The sequence below is a fragment of the Equus asinus genome, chromosome 5 (assembly GCF_041296235.1).
Source record: "Equus asinus isolate D_3611 breed Donkey chromosome 5, EquAss-T2T_v2, whole genome shotgun sequence".
NCBI classification, from domain to species: Eukaryota; Metazoa; Chordata; class Mammalia; order Perissodactyla; family Equidae; genus Equus; species Equus asinus.
The window spans coordinates 92685568-92707607 of NC_091794.1; the positions used below are offsets into that span (position 1 = coordinate 92685568).

At 38.6% G+C, this 22040-nt stretch overlaps 1 protein-coding gene across 11 annotated transcripts in view; it reads right to left on the reverse strand.

The window, feature by feature from the left end:
* PHACTR4 (phosphatase and actin regulator 4) overlaps positions 1-22040 on the reverse strand; it is a 94175-nt gene that overhangs the window by 15183 nt on the left and 56952 nt on the right. For 2 of the 11 annotated variants that reach the window (XM_014853634.3, XM_014853628.3), the window contains 5 exons: positions 12200-12373; positions 11100-11180; positions 6459-6623; positions 5539-5934; positions 992-1592 (listed from right to left, as the gene is read on the reverse strand). In XM_014853634.3, coding sequence (XP_014709120.1) covers positions 992-1592; positions 5539-5934; positions 6459-6623; positions 11100-11180; positions 12200-12373 — 1417 coding nt within the window. Of the gene's footprint in view, positions 1-991; positions 1593-5538; positions 5935-6458; positions 6624-11099; positions 11181-12199; positions 12380-13340; positions 13369-19697; positions 19925-22040 lie in introns of those variants that run through there. The other 9 variants (XM_014853632.3, XM_014853626.3, XM_044770178.2 and 6 more) reach the window with 8 other exon arrangements.

A 22040-nucleotide genomic window follows, 5' to 3' on the forward strand; every position in this document is an offset into this window, starting at 1 on the left:
GGGGGGATTTGGGGAGAAAAAGCCATTTTCCTTTGGTTTAACAATGGAGTAGGACAAAATGATAATCTAATCCAAGGAAGCAAAAATGAAAACTAACGTTCCCTGTTTATTCTCCAGAGGCATAAAACTATGACTTAGTCTACTTCAAATTCCTAACCTGTCTTCTTTCAGGATGTGAAAGCAACAATACCAGTGAGTGCAAAGATTATGGCAAAACAACAAGTAGGATGCTGCAACAACTCTCTAACAATTGTTTTAGTCAGCAAGGCAAATCTCCAACTTGCCAAAAAGTGTTAATCTTCAGTCACAATTTGTCTGAATTTTTAAAAGACAGACAAAGTAGGTATAAGTACCAACGCTGGTGTGAACAGTTTCAGTGTCTGGGGACAGAGGAGGGAGAGAACAAGAGGACCGGTTCCAGTCTAGGGGACTGAAATACTGAGCTCTCTTTCAGAGCTCCCTTCTTTTTCTCTAGACTTCCCTCTGTCCCTCCTTACCAAGGTTATGTGCCAGGAACTAGTGCTTTCAGATTTGTCTAATTTCATTCTCACAAGCCTATGAGGTAGGTGTTATTCCTTTTTACAGATCAGACAACTAAAGAGCAGAAAAGGATAAGTAACACACACTGCTACAAGCTGGTAAATAAGAAGGAGAGCTGGGATTTGAACCCAGAGCTATCTTACTCCAAGGTCAATGCTCTTAAGCACCATGTTTACACTGCTTCCCTTCTATTACATAAAAAAAATAGTGGTTTTAAGTTTCAAGTACAAAAAATTAAAGTTTTGTATCATCATGGAAATTTCTGCCATGAAAACAATGTTAGAGAAATCGGGAGGGTAAACAAAGTCTAAATTCTAGAACATGTCCTATTTGTTGAGCATTCTTCTTACTTTAAATTTCTTCACATTTTCTTTATATAAGTAGTTTTTTCCAAGAAGGGCTACCAAGAGTAAAGATGAGGAAAAAAGAGGCAAGCTTTAAAGGCACTCACACTTTCAGCATTTCAATAGTGACAGGAAGTGACCTCGTCCGACCCAGGGTACTGTTGTCCTCAGAAAAGCTGTCACTGTTCTCGAAGAGCAAGGAGTGAGCTCTATGAGAGCCCTCCAAGGGAGGACTCATGGGAAGTGGGCTGGTGAGGGCCTGCTGGATTCGAATATGCAGTGGGACTGGGGGCAGTCTGGGGGGTACATGGGGCTCCCCAAAGCTGTGGTCCAACATCCTCTTAGGTACTTCCTTTTTCTGATCTTCCTGCTGGGGGACCTCTTGGGGTAGGTCCAAGGAAGGTGGAAACTCAATTTCTGGCACAACTTGAAAAGTCTTAGCAGGGAAGGGAGGGGACCGTGGGGGTTCTGGAGGTACATGAGTAGGCAGTGGGGGGGATGGAGAGGGAGGTGGGATCATCAGCAGTGGTTCGGAGCCCACAGAGCACGTGCTCTTCTCTCTCTGATCACTTGGTGCTTTTGTAGTGGCAGCAACAGCAGCAGACTCCGAGGTGGGTACCAAGGTTGATGGGATACCTCTCTTAGGTGGTAAGGGTGGGGATGGTTTGGATAACAATGTACCACTGTTTATTGCTTGGGACAGTTCAGCTGGAAAAGAGAGAGCGACATCTCAATTTAAGATGGTTTTACAATGCTTTGAGGGACCGGCCCATGGCCTAGAATTAGAGCTGGGCTCAATCTGAATCTTTCAGGCAAATTATACCATTTCACGGCTTTGCCATTTCCTAGATATCTTGTCCTGAAACAAAATTTATACTTAAATATCTAGAATGCCTAATAAATGTAGAGGTGTAGAAACACCACTACCTTAATACTCTGATGAGAAATTTCTTATTTGCTGTGATAATAGATATGACAACTTTTTATGACTTGATCTTGGTCTAGATAAAGTTAATATGAATAAAGACAGAAAAAATGCAAATTTGTTCTTCTGTCTAACAGTACTCCATTAAAATTTAAATATGCAGCTAGCAATAAAAAAACAAACACTATCATCAGGCACTGCTACCATATGTTGACAAATATGATATCTAGATATCTGAACTCTGTATTATGAAACGATTAATAATGACATCTTGGCTTTTAACGGCAAATGTAAAGGCCTTTGAAGAAATCAAAGTGCATTTCTATCCCTGACTTCATATTCTCCTTACTTAAGAGATTATCTTTATTATTTCTTTAGGAGATTAGCCCTGAGATAAGATCTGCTGCCAATCCTCCCCTATTTGCCGAGGAAGATTGGCCCTGAGCTAACATCCGTGCCCACCTTCCTCTATTTTTTATATATGGGACACCTGCCACAGCATGCCTTGATAAGCAGTGCGTAGATCTGCACCCAGGATCTGAACCAGTGAACCCCTGGCCACTGAAGCAGAGTGCATGAACTCAACCACTACGCCACCGGGCTGGCCCCTATCTTTACTATTTTACAGAAGGAAAAACTGAGGCCACAAAAGTTAGGTGACTTTCCTAAGATCAGACTACAAACTGACAAGGGCTCAGCTAGGTCCCAGGTCTCATTATTAGGCTCTACTCTCTGGATCCCACTGTCATTGATTTTTATTAGTGTTCACACCACTTGTTGTCCCTTATGCCCAACCCCCCATTCGCCACTCCCCACCTACAGTGTGGGCTCCCTGATGATGTGGCAACTCTTGCCTTGATCAGCACAGCCAGAGTTGGGCACAGTGCCTGGGACATAGTGGGTCTTCAATACACGTTTATTAGATGAAAGGCCCCTATTCTATACCATGACAGTATATATCCCTATGTGATTCCTTAAAGCCCACAATGACTCAGGTGTTGATTCAGCAAAGTCCCTTTGGAGGGCTCCAAATGGCCTTTAAGAAGTGGATCATCACATCACGCAGGGGCCAACCTTGCAAAATAATTAAATACCAGTTCTCTTGATCACCAGCCTCTAACCCTCTACCCAAACCCCTTATTTTGGTCCCACCATTTTCAAATGGTTCCATATCTCTTACCTAGAGAGCAGAACCTCAAGGTTCTCTGAAATGAAATTTATTTGCCCTAAATCCCATTCCACTGACAGCAAAGTAAAAGGTTAGTTAGTCTGATAATGTTTTAATGTCACTCATCATTAGTAAATTTTTAAAAAGACTTTCTAGAAAAACACAGCATACACATACAAAAAAGATTTAAAAAATGTGAATTTGGGACCAATGAAAGAGATATTCTGGGGTAGACTGGACTTTTGCTGCCTCTCTAAAAATTGCAGTTAGCTATCTCATCTATAACAAAACCCACCCTTGACATGACCAAATTTGAGTATTTTAATGTTTGAAGTGATTTGGTAATTTAAGGAAAACATACCCCTGAAGATGTCAAGGACATGAACTCTAGGACGTCTACCCTGACAATGGCGTCTGGCTGTAGTTCTACGGTAAAGATGGCAGAATGTTCGCGGGAGGGGTTACAAATTCCCTTCTTCTGTTTGGCTATTTATAGTGCTCCTTCCTTAGTCCTAATATTCCTAATTAGTCCTTAGTCCCAATACTGTTATGGCTGTTAGCAGACATAGCAATGTCTAAAGCAGTGATTTTCAGAGTCTGGATTTCATGGACCAATATGACTATAAAGAAATTCTCAACCAACCTCAGGTAGTCAATTTCTTTTTTTATCTTTTTTTTTTTTTTTTTGAGGAAGATTAGCCATGAGCTAACATCCGTGCCCATCTTCCTCTACTTTATATGTGGGATGCCTACCACAGCATGGTGTGCTAAGCGGTGCCATGACTGCACCTGGGATCCGAACTGGCGAACCCCAGGCCGCTGAAGCAGAACGTGTGCACTTAACCGCTGCGCCACCGGGCCAGCCCCTCAGGTTGTCAATTTTTAATATTTCCAAGTAAGGATTGATATTTAGTAAACTATTTATGAACATAATCCTTTCATGAAAGAAACAGCCTTTTAACACCAAGGAATTAGGAAGGTCATAATTTCAGAATAAGAGATAGTCCTTTAAATCAAATCTATTTAATTTTAATGAAAACTCTGTGAATGGTCCTATTTTTCTCCTTCTGCTAAGGACCTCTCATGGACTGATGGTGATCCCTCAGTCACAGGGCCTACTGCTTTGGGCTATTTACCTTAGGCCCTCTGTGGTTCAGCCCAGGGTGTAGTACACATATTACCATTTTTTATGTTGTCTTACCCTGAAAAGGGTGGAGTACAACTGGTTTAGAGCAGTGGTTCTCAATGTGTGGTCCCCACATATGCAGCATCAGCATCATCTGGGAACTTACTAGAAATGCAAATTCCCAGGCCCAACTCCAGACTTAGTGAATCGGAAACTCTAAGGGCAGGGCCCAGCAATCTGTATTTTAACAACCCTCCAGGTGATCGTGATTAGAACACTTTCAGACAACAGTGTGAGAACACAGATGGACAGGACAGAGGTCTGCACTTGAGAGCTGAAAAGCCTATGTGCAGTTTCTCTCTCTCACGAACTACCACCCTGAGTGAGTCACAACTTCTTCACGTTCTAATTGCCCTCACTATATAACAGATAAAATCAGTTTCCTGCTTCACTAGGTGGCATTGAAAATAAGTATATGAAAGCTTCTGAAGTTCCTCAAGGTGAAGTCAACACGGCCACTAACCATCCAAGGGGGTGATAATAAGAACCTTCATCCTGTTTTTATCAAGCTACTCTAAGCTGTCACGCTCACAATGAATTCTCAGCCTGCTCTTCCAGGTTCTAGTCGCCCCTCACGACTTGGTGGTATTAGCCATTTAACAAGCATATTTTATTCCTCCATTCAATCATTAACAAGAACTTTAAGCAGTACTAAGCCTAGTATCATTTTTTCCTGAAAAACTACCTTCCTTTCTCTCCTCCCCTTCTTGAAAATTCTCTAAGAAGGTATGTATCTATGTGAAGAAAATAGACCTAAATAGGACTTGAGGTAAATATGAAAATTTACTAAACCAATACAATGCACTGGTTATCTTCCCTGCTTTCCCTCTTCCACCACTTATTTTATTAAGAGCAGCATTCTTAGCTCACCTGAGATAAAACACGATTTTATCAGGACAATTTAATATCTTTTGCAGTTCCCGATGAAGATATTATGCCAGACACTGAATCACAAGTTACTCTGGCATCTATTCAATCATCTTTTTATCTATTGGGCTTATGCTGAAGGAAGGCACTGGCAGTTTAAAGTAGGTTTAAAAAAAACACAAAGCTTTCCTCCATGCAGGTCAAACCTGTTGTGGTCTTCACATGTCTAATCGCCTAACTATAAATAGTATCTTAGAAATATTGTATTTCAAATATTAATCCCCCCAAACTTGAACCTAACTTTCATGATATCTGATCCCAGCCTGTTTCCATTCCTAGCCATATGCCTCATTTTCAAGACTTTTCTCTATATTGAGGGCATTCAAAGGGATGAGATATGACCTCGCTCACAGACCAAATCAATATTGTACCAGTTATCCAATAACACAACCATCCAAAACCAAACCAAACCAAACCAAATCCAATGGAAACCTAAAGACTTACTTACCAATGACAGGGTTGCTATTTCTGTGAGCTGGTTTAGGGGGAGGGATAGGGGGCTGCTTGGCAGGGACCGTATGAGTGAGGCTCGGGGTAGCAGTAGTGTTAGTGCTGGCAGGAGCAGCAGGCAGCGTCCTGGGTGCTGGGGAAGGGGGGACAGAGGAATGAACAGTTTTTGCTAGGTTTGAGGCAGCAGTGGTGGCAGCAGGTGCTGTGGTGGTGGCGGCGGTAGAGGTGGAGGAGATGGACCTTGCCGTGCTGCCAGAGGAAGTGGCATCCTTTGCTTGTCCTTCATTTGCTTCGTGAGAAGAGGACAAGGGTCTTTTAGGGGGAAGTAAAGGCTGTTTGGGTGCATTTTCAGGACCGGACTCTGCTTCAGAATTAGGTTGGCTTCCAGTTGAGCCTGTGTAATAACAGATGTGATTGAAAAGGGAAGAGAATAACCAGATAGACTGAAAAAGCTAACACATCTACAGATTTACGGTCAACTTCATCAATTATTTAATTTATAGATTAGTTTACAGGCAAAAGTTCCCCAGTCTCAACATACTTAAGGTATACGACACTTCCTCAATCAGTAAGAGAGGCTCGCTATGGTAGTGATTCTTCATACAAGAGCCAGGCAACTGGAGGAGGCACATCAGAACCCCTTGAGTGGAGGAGGGGGAATGGGTACCTTGAAAAAGTCCTACAGGTATCACATATTTAACATCTTCTGTCCTTAAGAATCACAAATTTAGGTATTTTCTGAATGCAAGAATGAGAGGGCGGAGATTCCACTTAAAGTTGCCACTAGCTGAAAAAGTGCTAGAGGAGAAGAGAATTCCCTCTGAATTTTATTTCTCCCCTGAATCTCTTGCAAATCCTCGAGGTAAATGAGAATGTCTGATCCATGGCTCTTAAACTAAAAAATCCAGAGTTTCTTACCTAGTCGCTTCTTTGGGTCCTCTTCTGGAATTGGTTTCCTAAGACTTGTTATTCTTCCTGGCTCTTCCTCTCCTTCGTCTGGACTAGAAGATCTGGCACTCCCTATGGGGGTGGTATGGCCATTCTTTAACATGGCATGGCTCAACTTCCCTGGATCCTCACCACCTGCAGGATCACAATGGAAAGAGAAACTGATGGAACTGGCGCAGTCAGACAGGGAGAAGAGTTGGTGATTTCTAACCTCTTTCATCCCTTTCCCAATCTTCCTGTTTTAGCTTATTACTTATATTTAGATTATTTAGATCTTTATAGTAGTAATGGAAATAAGTAATTCCTTTTTCCAATAAACATTTGATTGCCTACTATTTGCCAGGTACCTTGTTACATGAATAAGAGAGCTTTATTATACATAAATAATTACAATGCTAAATGTTAAGAGCTAATGGATGAAGTGATGCGGCAGGAATAAAAAAGAAACAATTCTCTTGGGGTGGGAATGAAGTTAGGAAAGCCGTACAGAAAGTGGTAGCTAAACTGGGTCTTAAAGAATGAGTGAGAGCCTACCACACCGATGACAAGATGAGGAAAGACAGTCTATCTGGGAAGGCAGAATAGCATGTGTGAAGGCGTGCGATTATTCTACATGTTTGGGAACTACTAACTAGTTTGGTCTGGCAGGAGAATAAATGCACATAAGAAATAGTTATGGATAGGACTGGAAAGGCAAGCAAGAGCGAGGCTATGAAGGATACCAAACACCACGTGAAACAGCCTGGACTGAATCCTGTAGGTAACAGGAGCCAATGAATTAAAGTAGAAGAGAGAGCTGATCTGATCTGTCTTTTAGAAGGTTAACTCTGAGAGCTGTGAGGAGGATGGATTGTTGATGGGCAGTGATTGGAACAGGAAAACTAATAACGAGCTATTGTTAGAATAGAGGTGAGGAATTGCAGTGTGTGCCTGAAGAGCAAGGGGTAGAACTCATAGATCAGAGATAAACATGATATACACGACAAATGCCCACAAACTAAGCTGTAGGAACGATCACCAGGCTGGAGGCTGTGGGAAGACCACTCATCGCTATGAAGATTGTAGGTAAGATTCCTTCTTGGAGCAACTGGACAAACATTCCCCTTTACTGCTCTTTGGAGGAGAGGACTGAAACACTGAGGTTAGAGACTAAAAGCTCTGTCTCACCTCCTAGTGTCATGGGGACCGGAACCAGTTGTTCTCTAGATGGTGTCCTTCTTTGCTTTCCATAGTGAGACACAGTGGGTGGGGTCATTCTAGTGTCTTGAGTTAGTCCCTCCAGTTCTCACAGACCAGCGTCCCTCACCCCACCACTTCCTACTAGGAGATCAGACAGTATCATTCTTCCTGCAGTCTCAGTAAGAGCTGGAGCTAAAAGCAGTGAAGAATCTAACGCAAAGGAGCACTAAGGGAAAGAGTACTTCTAAAGTGAAAGGATTCTGACAATGACTTTTTTATTTTAAAACAGGGGAGGGGGCAGGAAGACAACAACTACGCAATCATAGTAAGTTACTGCTTATGTTAACACGTCCAGCTTTAACAAAAACAGGACTTTGTAGAACATAAAGCAATGAATCATTTCAAAGCCAACGAAGACTGCTGCTTTTGAAAACTATATAGTGAAAGGTTAAGACACATTATTAACTGGTTTTTACTCAGCACATACTAGTAAAATATACGCAAAAATGATCAGTTTTCTCTCAAGTCACTTAATCAGGATTGTCTACTTTGAAGTACCATTTCTTATATTTAATGCAAAGGGTTTCTGCAATGCTAAGAGTGGAGGAGAAGTAGTATCTGGCTTTAAAATCTATGAATGGCCCCCCAAAACTCAGAAAATCTATTAGATATTTTATTATACAGTCAAGTTAGAACCATAATCAAGCCAAAAGCGGTATGAAAAGGACTTCAAATCTCAAACACTGCTTTTGGCCTAAACTGGAGATATACAAACCAGGCCCTAAGGCCCATCTCTGAGTTTCTTCTTACAGAATAAAGCTTAGGTCAATTCTCTGGTTGGCAGAGTGGCATCTTGTCAAATGGCTATAGGTCCTTTATTAATCATGCCTTTGAGCTCGCAGGCTAAAAACAACTTGGATCAAGAGCCAACAGGAAGCACAAAGCAAAAGAGACTGAACAAAGGTGAAAAACAAGAAAGTAGTAATGTATGGGGTTTGTGGTGTGTGAGCAAGAAAGGTGAGAGGCAGGAGAGGGCGTGGGGTGAGGAATGGCTATACCAAAAACGCAAGGGCCAGAGGTGCCGCAGCAGAGGCGTTATAATTGTAGTTAACCACCTAAATACCTAGAAGATTTTTTTTTTTTTTAAAGATTGGAACCTGAGCTAACATCTGTTCCCAATCTTCTTCTTCTTCTTTTGCTTCTTCTTCTCCCCAAAGTGCCCCAGTACACAGTTGTATATTCTAGCTGTAGGTCTTTCTGGTTGTGCTATGTGGGAAGCGGCCTCAGCATGGCCTGATGAACAGTGCCATGTCCATGCCAAGGATGCGAACCAGCAACACCCTGGCCTGCCAAAGCGAAGAGCTTGAACTTAACCACTTGGCCATGGTGCTGGCCCCCTAGAAGGTTTTGTGTCCTACAGTACAAAACAGACTTACAAAAAAACAAAAGTTATATGTGCTCATAACTAATTATATAGAAAATTCAGAAAAATAGAAAGAAACCTTCCCCCATATTCCCATCCCAACATCCAGAGGTAACCAATGGTAATAATGTTTTAGTATTTTTCCTTCAAGTTTGTTTTCTGTGCTTAGTTTTTATACAGGTAAGATAATAAAGCTTCAATATACATAATTAAATTTTGCAAATAGACAATACATTCACATGATTCAAAATCTAAAAAGTATAACACTCCATTAGTTTGATTCCTTTCTCCCACTGTCCAAAGGATATGATGCATTTTCAAACCCTGGCTTTCAGATTTTGTCTCACACAAAAGTAACACTAATGGAGAGAAACAAAATATAACCGATATACTATAGTCTTACTCTTCTGATAAGCTGCTTCATAAAAGTCACACAGTGGAGAAAGTCCTGACGTTACTAAACTGACAATGAATGTTGAAATACCGAAACATGATCTTTAGGACAGACAGATAGAAGATTAGGGCAGGAACATGGGCATGGAGACAAATTTGGTCAAAAAGGAGGAAATGATACACAGCACTGCAGCCAGCACAAAGCTGAGGACATACAGAGGGGCTGAGAATGTCTGCCCCATGGATCCTTCACCAACCACTCAATTTCAGAGTTAAAGACCACAGCCAGATACAGCAGACACTTGGAAGGAAGGGTAAATAGCTTTTCCCCCTCAGCAAGAAAATGGACTTTAATACAGGAAATTATTAGAAGAAATAAAATCGCTTCATATTTATACCCCTAAGTTTGAGATTCCTTAACAAAACAGTGATTTTCACTTATGTTTTAATATTTTTCCTTCATTAGATATTTTCAGTCCCACAAAAATATTTGCCTTCCTTAAATAAATCAAATATAGATGGTATGGCATTGAATTCCGTAAAAACATCTTATTATTACTTAGTTTTTTCATTGTCAAGTGCAACACAAGTAGAGAAAAATGTTCAAAACATAAATGTAAATTTCACTGAACTATTACAAGAACACTTGTGTGATCACGATGGACATTAAGAAATAAAAGGTTTCCAGACCCCAGAGGCTTCCCTCTCTCCTTAGTAACATACCTCTCCTTCCCCAACAAAGCAATTATTTTCCTAGCTCTTGTAATAGTTCTTTCTTTGTTTAATTACAGTTTAACCACTTAAGCATGCAGCTCCAAACACTGTAGTTTATTACTGCCTGTTTTTCCTTTACGTTTATAGAAATGATACAATATAATTCTTTCATGACTGACTTAAATTGCTTAATATTACTTATGAGATTCATATCATAGCAGGTAGGTGTAGTTTGTTTTCATTGCTGTATAATATTTCATTTTAGAAATGTATCACTAGGTATTTACATATTTTACTACTGAAGAACATCTGGGCTATTTCCAGTTTTGCTCTATTGTTAGTAAATACTGCTGCTAGGAGTGTACTTGTACGTGTCTCTTGATACACATTTTTGTCAGGTATATACCAAGGATCGGACATACTTACAGCTAAGTTTCCATATCTCCAGCTTTCATAGATTATGATAAACTTTTTTCAAGAAGATGACTCCACTTTAACATTTTCACTAACAGTTTTATGTGAATTCCACTTATTTCACACCCTCACTAACTCTTGTTCTTGGTTGTTTGATTAATTTTAGTCTTTCTAGCTTGTATGTAGGGTTATCTTATCTTGGTTTTAATTTGTATTCCTTAATTACTAATTAAGTAAAAAACCCCACTTTTTAAATTTGTTGGGTATTTATACTCTTTAGTGAACTGTCTGTTCAACGCTTTTGCAGACTTTTCTATTGAGCTGTCTTTGTCTTTTTAAAATATATCCTAGATGCATGAACAGTTTTTTTAAAGCCCCGCCACCAAACAACAGCAATAAGAAAAGCAAGAAAGAAAATTCAAATACCTAGTCAGAACCAAAGACCAAGTGTACAGAGACAGGCATATGCTACTTATTTGCGAACTCACCCTGCTCAGGGTCTTCCAACAGAAGCCCTCTTTTAACCAGCTCTTCTCTCGGTTTTCGCATGGATATTTTTCGCTCTAAAACTAACATTAAATTGGAAAACAGCACTTAGAAATGTGGCAGTTAAAGGTCAACTTTAAGCATTCTAATTCCACAGGTAAAAAAATAAAGTGGTTCAATTTTCTATTCTGAGGAAAGAAAGAACAGGAAAATTAACTTCAAATTAAAACAATTTCTTTTATATCCTGTGCTATTGGGAAAGTATATTTTCCAAAAGGACCTAACCTTATAAATTTAGCTTTTTCTCTTTCCTTTTTTTATTTTGCTGAGGAAGATTAGCCCTGAGTTCACATCTGTGCCAATCTTCCTTCACTTTACATGTGGGTCGCTGCCACAGCATGGCTGACGAGTGGTATAGGTCTGCACCTGGAACCTGAACCCGTGAACCTGGGCCCCCGAAGTGTAGCACACCAAACTTAACCACTACGCCAAGGGGCTGGCCCCCAGCTGTTTCTTTCTTTTTTTTTTTTTTTAAAGATTTTATTTTTTTCCTTTTTCTCCCCAAAGCCCCCCGGTACATAGTTGTGTATTCTTCGTTGTGGGTTCCTCTAGTTGTGGCACGTGGGACGTTGCCTCAGCGTGGTCTGATGAGCAGTGCCATGTCTGTCCGCGCCCAGGACTCGAACCAACGAAACACTGGGCCGCCTGCTGCGGAGCGCGCGAACTTAACCACTCGGCCACGGGGCCAGCCCCCCAGCTGTTTCTTTTTTAACTGAAATTTCAGTAATAAGGTATTTATGGATGAACTTCTCCTGGAAGTAAGTGGCCAGAGTAGAAAAAAAGAAGCATCTTAGATTTACTACAGTTCAGGAACTCCATTCACCTCTCAATAACTAAACTTTAATCCCATCAAAATACCAACCTAGAAATGAGGCTACACAATATAAGGCTTAGTGAGCGACCACTTGGTTTTGTAATTCTAAAAGATTCAATTCCCTCTTCAAATAGGGGGTTATAGAAACTTGGGAAGAGAATGAAACAGGTACTTCAAAAATAGGGAACTCTTTAACTCAGAACATATATTTAAATCTTAATATCCCACCTTCTGATGTCTCTTTGAATTTATCACTACTTTTTTTTTTCCGCCATTTCCAGGGCTTAAAGATCTTGCCAAAGCCTGAGAACTTGCTCTTCCTTTTGGTGGGAGGTGTCGTGTCTCCTGCTTCCACACTGTCCATGACCATGCCTGGGTCTGCAGTGGGCTGGCCTGCTTCTTCTGTTGCTTGGTGAGAGAGAGAGGGAAGAGAACAGCCAATTTACTATTTCAGCATAATCTCGAAAAGGTCCCTTCCCCTCTCTTCCTGTGGTAGTTGGAAAGGATCAGAGCAATGATAAACGATCATGCAGACAGTCAGACTCCTTGACATCACATGGACACACCAAACATCGAAATCTCTAACAGATAAACTACAAAGAGGAAAAGGAACCAAACCAAGCCAATATGATTTTAGGACAAAAATTCAACAAGATGATAATACCCAGCTCAAAATCTCTTAAAGGTACACACACACACAAATGTGGATGTTTTCCCAATGTGCATGAGATCTTGCCTCAATGTAGGTTCCTGCTGTTGCCATTTCCATCCTCTTGGCATGGGGGCAGGTCTTTCACAGCTAACACTACCATCTCCCGTGGCACTGAAGCAGGGAATTCCACCGTGAGTGAGTGAATCACTATTCTTTGTTAAACATTGCCTTCTCCTTGCCCTCCTCTTTCAGGACATAAATAATTTCAGGGAGGGGTAACACTTTAAGTGTTAATACCTTACTTGTATCTGTTTATCAATTATTTTCTCCCTTCACAAAAAAGACCCTAGGTAGTTTTGGAGCACTGGAGGGAGCTTGGGGTGGGGGTAATGGACTTTTGGAAAGGGAGTGCTTTAAAATGGAGGGAAATTTTTTTGGAAAGTAGAGGTGAGATTCCAGTGCCTATCATAATATTGCTTTAAGGACAATACTGATTTTAAGGATCTGACAAGAAACATAAGTGACATCATGATAAATGTGCAGGATTGGAATGAAAGGCCATGAGTCCTTCACAATGACCCAACATGCAGGGTTTAGTTAGCTTTAGTGGTAAAGAAAGGAGCAGCCAAGACTGGGCCAAGAATAATAACAATAAAAAAAAAGCAGGAAGGCAACAAAAAAAGCAGGAAGGCAACACAATACAGCTTTGCACTCCACCTACTGTCCCAGGGTTCTCTGGAGAAGTCTAGAGGAGAAGAAAAAAAGAGTCATGTGGAGTAACAGTCCTGGAATTAAAGTGGAACCCTTACTTTATAGAAATACATCAAGGACCACATACTGTATAATCACATGTAATAAGTTAACATGTTAATTGTAACAATTCTTTTTTTTTGTTTTGGGGGGGAAGATCAGCCCTGAGCTAACATCTACCAATCCTCCTCTTTTTGCTGAGGAAGACTAGCCCTGAGCTAACATCCGTGCCCATCTTCCTCTACATTATATGTGGGACGCCTGCCACAGCATGGCTTGACAAGTGGTGCCATGTCCGCACCCGGGATCCGAATCAGCAGACCCCAGGCCACCAAAGCGGAACGTGCGCACTTAACCACTGCGCCACCGGGCCGGCCCTAACATGTTAATTGTAAACGATTCGCATCTGAAGCAAATAATGTCTTTTGGGGGCGTGGATAAAAGGGTGTAACATATTCATTCAAAAAGTCTCCTTTTGCTATGGTGGATATTTTTCCATAAGAGAAAATATACAATCAACAAGCGTTTTCTTTTTTTTTCTTTTTTTGGGAAACACTTGCCAAATTCAATCTTTTTCCAGTTTACAGACGTGAGTCTAGGAAGTCCGTTGATAAAGGTCAGATTTATACAATCGAAATTATCAGAGTGACTGCAGCAATGAATGCTGATGCATTATTTTGCTGGGCCCTGATGACTTGGGCAAAACAGGTTCCTGGTTACCCAAGTGCAACACATCGAGATGACAGAGGACAGTGACTCTTTTCTTTCTGGTTGCATGATTTACTTGTGGGCATCCTGGGTCTCAAGTGCTTTGATTCTTTACATGAAATGCACCAGAATCTGCCAACACTGGATCGTATTTGTAAAAGTTCAGTTGCCAGAAACATTAGAAGAACTCCTGTCATAACAATTTCCCCTCAGTGGTACCCTGGGATAGATCTCCAAGATGGCACTAAAGTGAATACATGGTATTGCTTTTAAGAGTTAGTGCTGTAAGACAGTATTCTCCCAATTATAGACTGTCAATGAGACCTGAAGACATTTCAGAGCATTTATAATATCCTAATATTTAACATGTGTTAGTGATAATGCTTTCAGAAATGGAGCTAAGTAACATAAGCTGTTCATTCTCCAATAGCAGCCTTACTTGCAGAGGCGGGGAGGGACTGAAACTTTAAATCTTCTGCTAACCCACCCACTGAGTGAACCTCATTCAGTTCCAAAAGAAACACAGGAAAATGCCTGTTTGGTTAAAAGGAATAGGGAAGATAATATCCAAAGAAAAAAAGAAAGAAAGAAAACCCAATGAAAAACAAAACCAGACTAACAATATGAAAGAAGAGGTGTTAGTGCTATGTGAAGCTTTTAAAGAAAAATAGCCAAAAAGCTTTAGGAATATCAGATGTTAACATATTCTCAGAAAAGTTCCTGTCTGTAAAGTTCTTAAATGAATAGCCAATCAAGGCTGCTTCCACTATCTTCTTGGATATCTAATCACTTTATAAAGTAGGACTTAGTTCATCTCTTTTAATTCTTCATTATATTGAAAAACACATTTATATGTGCCCCTTTTTCTTATACATTTAAACTAACAAAATCTTGATATCTTTTCAAACATTTACGCCTGCCAGCATATGAACTCAAAACAAGTTCAGTTTATACTAAAAAGTTGTGATAGATCACATTAACAAAATGAAGGATAAAAATCATATGATCATCTGAGTAGATGCAGATAAAGCATTTGACAAAATTCAACATCCATTTATGGTAAAAACTCTCGACAAAGTGCATATAGAGGGAATGTACCTCAACACAATAAAGGTCATATATGACAAGCCCAAAGCTAACATCATACTCAATGGTGAAAAGCTGAAAGCTTTTCCTCTAAGATCAAGAACAAGACAAGAATGCCCACTCTTGCCACTTGTATTCAACACAGTATTGGAAGTCCTACCCAGAACAATTAGGCAAGAAAAAGAAATAAGAGACATCCAAATTAGAAAGGAAGAAGTAAAACTGTCACTATTTGCAGATGACATGATATTATACACAGAAAACCCTAAAGACTCCATCAAAAAACTGTTAGAACTAGTAAAAAAATTCAGCAATGTTGCAGGATACAAAATCAATACACAAAAATCTGCTGTGCTTCTATACATAATAATCAACTGTCAGAAAGACAAATTAAGAAAATAATCCCATTTACAATTACATCAAAAAGAATAAAACACCTAGGAATAAATTTAACCAATGAGGTGAAAGATTTGTATATTGAAAACTATAAGACATTAAGGAAGGAAATTAAGAAGATACAAATAAATGGAAACATATTCTGTGCTCATGGATTGGAAGAATCAATATTGTTAAAATGTTCATACTACCCAAAGCAATCTACAGATTCAATGCAATCCCTATCAAAATTTCAATGGCATTTTTCACAGAAATAGAACAAACAATTCTAAAGCTTGTATGGAACCACAAAAGACCCCGAATAGCCAAAGCAATCTTGAGAAAGAACAAAGCTGGAGGCATCATGCTCCCTGACTTCAAACTATACTACAAAGCTATGGTAATTAAAACAGTATGATATTGGCATAAAAACAGACACATAGATCAATGGAACAGAATAGAAAGCCCAGAATAAACCCATTCATATATGGTCAATTAATTTATGACAAAGAAGCCAAGAATATACAGTGGGGAAAGGACAGTCTCTTCAATGAATGGTGCTGGGAAAACTGGACATGCAAAAGAATGAAACCAGACCACTATCTTACACCATACACAAAACTTAACTCAAAATAGATTAAAGACTTGAACGTAAGACCTAAAACCATAAAACTCTTAGAAGAAAACATAAGCGATAAGCTCACTGACATAGGTCTTGGCAATGATTTTTTGAATCTGACACCGAAAGTAAAAGGAACAAAAGCAAATATAAACAAGGTGGACTACATCAAACTAAAAAGCTTCTGCACAGCAAAGGAAACCACCAGCAAAATAAACAGGCAATCTACTGAATAGAAGAAAATATCTGCAAATCACGTATCTGATAAGGGGTTAATATCCAAAATATATAAAGAACTCAAACAACTCAATAGCAAAAAAACAATCTGATTAAAAATGGGCAGAAGATCTGAATAGACATTTTTCCAAAGAAGACATATAGATGCCCAACAGGTATATGAAAAGATGCTCAACATCATTAACCATCAGGGAAATGCAAATCAAAACCACAATGAGATAGAATCTCACATCTGTTAGAATGGCTATTATCAAAAATACATGAAATAACAAGTGTTGGCAAGGATGTGGAGAAAAGGGAACCCTTGTGCATGGCTGGTGGGAATGTAAATTGGTGCAGCCACTATGGAAAACATGGAGGTTCCTCAAAAAATTAAAAATAGAGGGGCTGGCCCCGTGGCCGAGTGGTTAAGTTCGCGCGCTCCGCTGCAGGCGGCCCAGTGTTTCGTTGGTTCGAATCCTGGGCGCAGACATGGCACTGCTCATCAGACCACGCTGAGGCAGCATCCCACATGCCACAACTAGAAGAACCCACAACGAAGAATACACAACTATGTACCGGGGGGCGTTGGGGAGAAAAAGGAAAAAATAAAAAATCTTTAAAAAAAAAAAAATTAAAAATAGATCTACCATAAGATCCAGCAATTCCATTTCTGGGCATTTATCTGAAGAAAACAAAAACACTAACTTGAAAAAATATATGCACACCCATGTTCACTGAGGCATTGTTTACAATAGCCAAGATACAGAAACAATCCAAGTGTCCATCCGTAAATGAATGGATACAGAAATTGTGGTATACATATATACACAATGGAATATTATTCAGCCATAAAAGAAATGAAATCTTGCCATTTGTGACAACATGGATGGACTCGGGGGCATTATGCTAACTGAAATAATTCAGACAGAGAAAGACAAATACCAAACAATCTTCCTTATATGTGGAATCTTAAAAAAACAAAAAAATAATAACCAAGCTCATAAATACAGAGAAGACTGGTAATTGCCAGAGGAAGGGGGTGGGGAGTGGGAGAAATGGGTGAAGGGGGTCAAAAGGTGAAAAAAAATTTTTTTTAAAAGATAACATGTGAATCATTTATTAAAAAAAAAAAGTTACCGCACATGTGGAAAAAACCAAGAGCTTATGATAAAAATGAATGCGTCTGCTGTCACATTTATTGCTAAGAATAGCCCTCCTCTTTCCTTATGTAAAGAAAGTAACTGAATACAAAAAGTAAACAGAGCAGCAATTTTTTTCTTTGATGCTTTATGCAAATGTGCTTAATTTTCATGTTTATAAAACTTTTAGAAGTGGATATGCCTCTTTCCTCAGGCAGTGGGGTTCAGCCACACCCAGCCCTGACCCAGTTATTATCCCAAATTTACTCATTCATATTCTTACATTCTCATATTCTCCCTCCCTCTGCCACCTCCCCTCCTCGCCTTCCATGACAAATAGAACATTATTTCAGTGACTCCCAAATCTGTTCATATTCTTGGAATCAGCCCAGTTGCCTTTTCAAAATACAGAATCTCCAGGAGGTGGGATGTAGGAATATATTTTCAAAAATCTTCCCAGGTGATTGTTATGGTCAGGTTTGTTAAACTCGATCCCAGATTATTATCTGGAAATTTTATGCATGTTAAAAGACACAGAGGCAGACATTCTCTGCCTGTAACCTAATTCTTTGTTGAAGAAAGATAAGCTAGAAAACCTTGGCATCATTCCAGTGTTTCCTACTCAAGCAAAGTATTCCTAGAGAAGAACTGTGAGGATCTTGTCTGTGTTTCCTAACCTCAAATATAGCTTAAATTAAAAATAAACAATAAAAAAGCTTGCAGTTATGTTTTTCAGATTTGTAACATATTATGTTCCATTTGCACTTGGAAAGAAAGTGTATTGTGCAGTTATTGAGTGTAGTGTTCTATACATACTAATTAGGACGAGTTGGTTAATCAAGGTGCACAAATCATTAACATCCTTTCTGATTTGTTGTCCGCTTCTTCTATCAGTTACTGAGAGAGGTAAGTTAACATGTGTACCCGTGAAAGTGGATTTGTCTCTTTCTCTTCTTAGTTCTATTAATTTTTACTTTATATACTCTGAAGCTACGTTATTAAGTCTATACAGATCTAGTTACTGTAGCTTCCTGTTAAACTGATCCTTTTATTATAAAATTCCCTCTTATCACTCTAGTAACACTTCAGCCTTAATTTTGTTTTTCTATCTACTTTGACAATTGTTATAACTAGAATGTTTAGTCCATTTATATTTAATGTTTTTATTGACACAGTGGGGTTTAAGTCTACCACTTTGCTATTTATTTTTTATTGGTCTCATTTGTTCCGGGCATCCTCATCTTGCTACAATCTACTTTAGTACTTTTACTACTTTCTGAACACTGAACAATGCAAGAATCTCACAACATTTTAACTCTATCTACTCTTTGAGTTATTGTCATATTTTCTTCTACATACATATAACGATAAACCAAAGAAAACACTATTGTTGTCAATATTTTTTTCTATTTCCTACATATTTATTTTTTCAAGTATTCTTCATTTCTTCCTGCAATCCTGCACTTCCAACTAGGATAATTTTATTTCATCATTTTTGAAGGATATTTTCACTGGGTATTGTATTTTGTTTGCAGGTGAGTTTGTTTATTTAATTTCAGCACTTTATAAATATGATTTCATTGCTTTTATTTGTATGTTTCATTCTTTGGGTGCTATCTACTGGCCTGAAGCATAAGTGATATAACGGATTCAAATCCAAGTCTCGCCAACTTCAAAATCTGTGATCCTTTTCACCATGCTGCCTTCAGAATAAAGATTGAGCTGAAATCTTACAATATCCGGTTTCATTCACTAACAGGTTTTTAGAATGTAATTTATGAACCTGGCACATTATATGATTTAATTCTTACAACAACCTAGGTGATTGGTATTAATCTCTATATAATTTAACAGTTTGGTATTTATCTCAAATGCTCGTCAATATCAAAATTTATAAACAGTACCAATTCCAAAGTTAGGTTTCTTATTAAAGCCTCATTATAAACTAATTTTCCACCCAGTTATAATTACTTCAAATTTCAACACATACTTTATCAATCTTTTGTTCACTTCTCTTAGAAGTTATTACTTTGTATTTAAACTGGATGTAGCAATTAACTTTTATGATTTAGAACATTATTGTGAATAATTTTTGCATCAGATTATTAATTTTTCTTTAACTCGTTAAGTCATATCCTGTATTTGGAATCTTTCTTCTCTGACTGCTGTGCCCCTTACTTCTTTAGATCGGGCTTCAAGCTGAGGCAGACGCTTCACGCTGTTCATAAGATACATGGAAGAGACACATCGGACTCCAAAGTCATTACTCTTGGGCTCTTCTGGTGGAGACTAGACTGAGATTGCTCTGGAAACTCAACTTTTAGCCATTATTCAAGAGCAACACCTATAACTGATTAAAATAAAGTGTTGATACAGTTCTTCCCATATATTCTTTGCTCAGGTGCCTGCTGAAACAAAGAAATTCTGAATCAAGAGAGTGTTCTCATGGATGAAGATATCAGAAAAAGAAGAAAGAGGAAGCTGATTAATCATTCCTAATGAAAAGGGAAAAAAGTAAATCACTTCTCTTTTCCCCCCAAACCGATGATTTGATATCACAGGGAAATCAGAAAAACCTGATTCCATCAAATGTCCTACATATGAAGGGTGGAATCTTCAAGTAATTAAATGATAGTGGCGAGGCAGCCAGTCAAGCCTTTCCTGTTTAACTCCAAGAGTATTTTCAGGAAGGGAAGGTGGCCCACTGAAGACCTACTCTCAGCATAATCCAACTTCAAGGAGTCTATGAAACAGGAACTGGTCTCCCATTATCAAATTTCATTTGTGCATATATTCTTTTATTATCTAACTAGGAATTATGTATAACTAGAATAGTGGCCAGGGCCATGCATATATTTTTTTCAAATTTTAATTCCAACTTTGCATGAGTTATATAAGACCATTTTCTCTAATAAAAGCATAACATTTACACAAAAGACTAGAAAACTCAGCTTGAAAAGAAGTAAGCTCCTCAAAGACGTTATTTCTGATATGTTATTTAGCATGGTAAATAATCAGGAATGTCTTACATGTACAACAATAGGTATACGAAAAAAAACCCTGAAAAATTTATATAAAACTCGTACAATCATTAGAATTAAGTTTCTAGAGTAATTAATAATCCTAGGTTAAAAAGAGAATAAAATTTATATGTAAGTTATGCATATCACATTATCTAAACTATGCTAAAATATTTTAAGAAAAATAGAAGGAACTAAATCAAAATGTAAACATATTTTGATGGTAGGATTATGGGAAACTTGTGTTTCTTCTTTCTAGCTTCCTGTATTTTTTTTTTAGATTTTTAAATTTTTCCTTCTTCTCTCCAAAGCCCCCCAAGTACATAGTTGTACATTTTAGTTGTGGGTCCTTCTCGTTGTGGCATGTGGGACGCTGCCTCGGCACAGCCCAATGAGTGCTGCTAGGTCCATGCCCAGGATCCGAACCTGTGAAACCCCGGGCCACTGAAGCAGAGTGTGGGAACCCAACCACTCGGCCAGGGGGATGGCCCCCTACTTTTTTTTTTTTTTTTAACAATGAACATGTCTGGCTTTTACAGTTGGAAAAAACCCAAATTTACCGTTTATAATGGAAAGTGGGAGCTTTCAAATCATGACAGTTAATAAATGAGGTCCAGCATATACGTAAATGCACAAAAGAAAATAATTCGTCCTAAACATTAAATGAATTGAATAGCATAAATTGAATTGAAATAAATGAATTGAATAAAACGAATTGAAACATAAAAATGAATTATTCTCCACATGAAAACCATAGTTTGAAATATTAAGCAAATTAAACCACTCAAGGTTAGTTACTTTGGATCTGGAGTAGTAACACGAGTTGAAGTGAGGAGATCTGGATTACCCAAACATTTTCTACTCCTACACTATTTTGAAGTATATCACCCTTGTTTGCCATGAGTACAATCTTGTGCTGAAGGAGCTAGAGACCAAACTTAATGGTGATCTATATTCACCAGGTATAAACTTTTCAGTTGTAGAATGAAGGATTTCGAAGTATGCATAAATCCTTGACAGCAGCAGCTGACTAGATCTAATTGAAGCCACTACTCTCTGTAGCATTCTTGGATCCATTAAAACTGGTACACTACTTCAGGCTTCCTACTATGAATTATTGTCTGATAGGAAGAAAATTCAATTGCATCACGTAGAAAACTGCAATAGAAAGAAAGAGAAACAGACAGACAGACAAATTATATGACAAAAAGTATATTCAGGCATCTAGAAATCATCCATCTTTTTCATTTTTAATGATACAATTACACCTCAAATTCGTTCTATACTCATAAATAAAGGGCTGAAAGAGGTGAGCTTGAAACTGTTCACAGGCAAATTTGCACATCAAACATTTGTTCTCAATAATTCTGATTTTATAACCATCTCCCTTCCTTTTCCAATTTGACAGAAGAAATACAGGCTTGGAGTCACATTTGGATATCCCTTTGTTTCTGTTTAAACTAGTTACGGAATTTACAATGACTTTATGGGCCCATTCTGT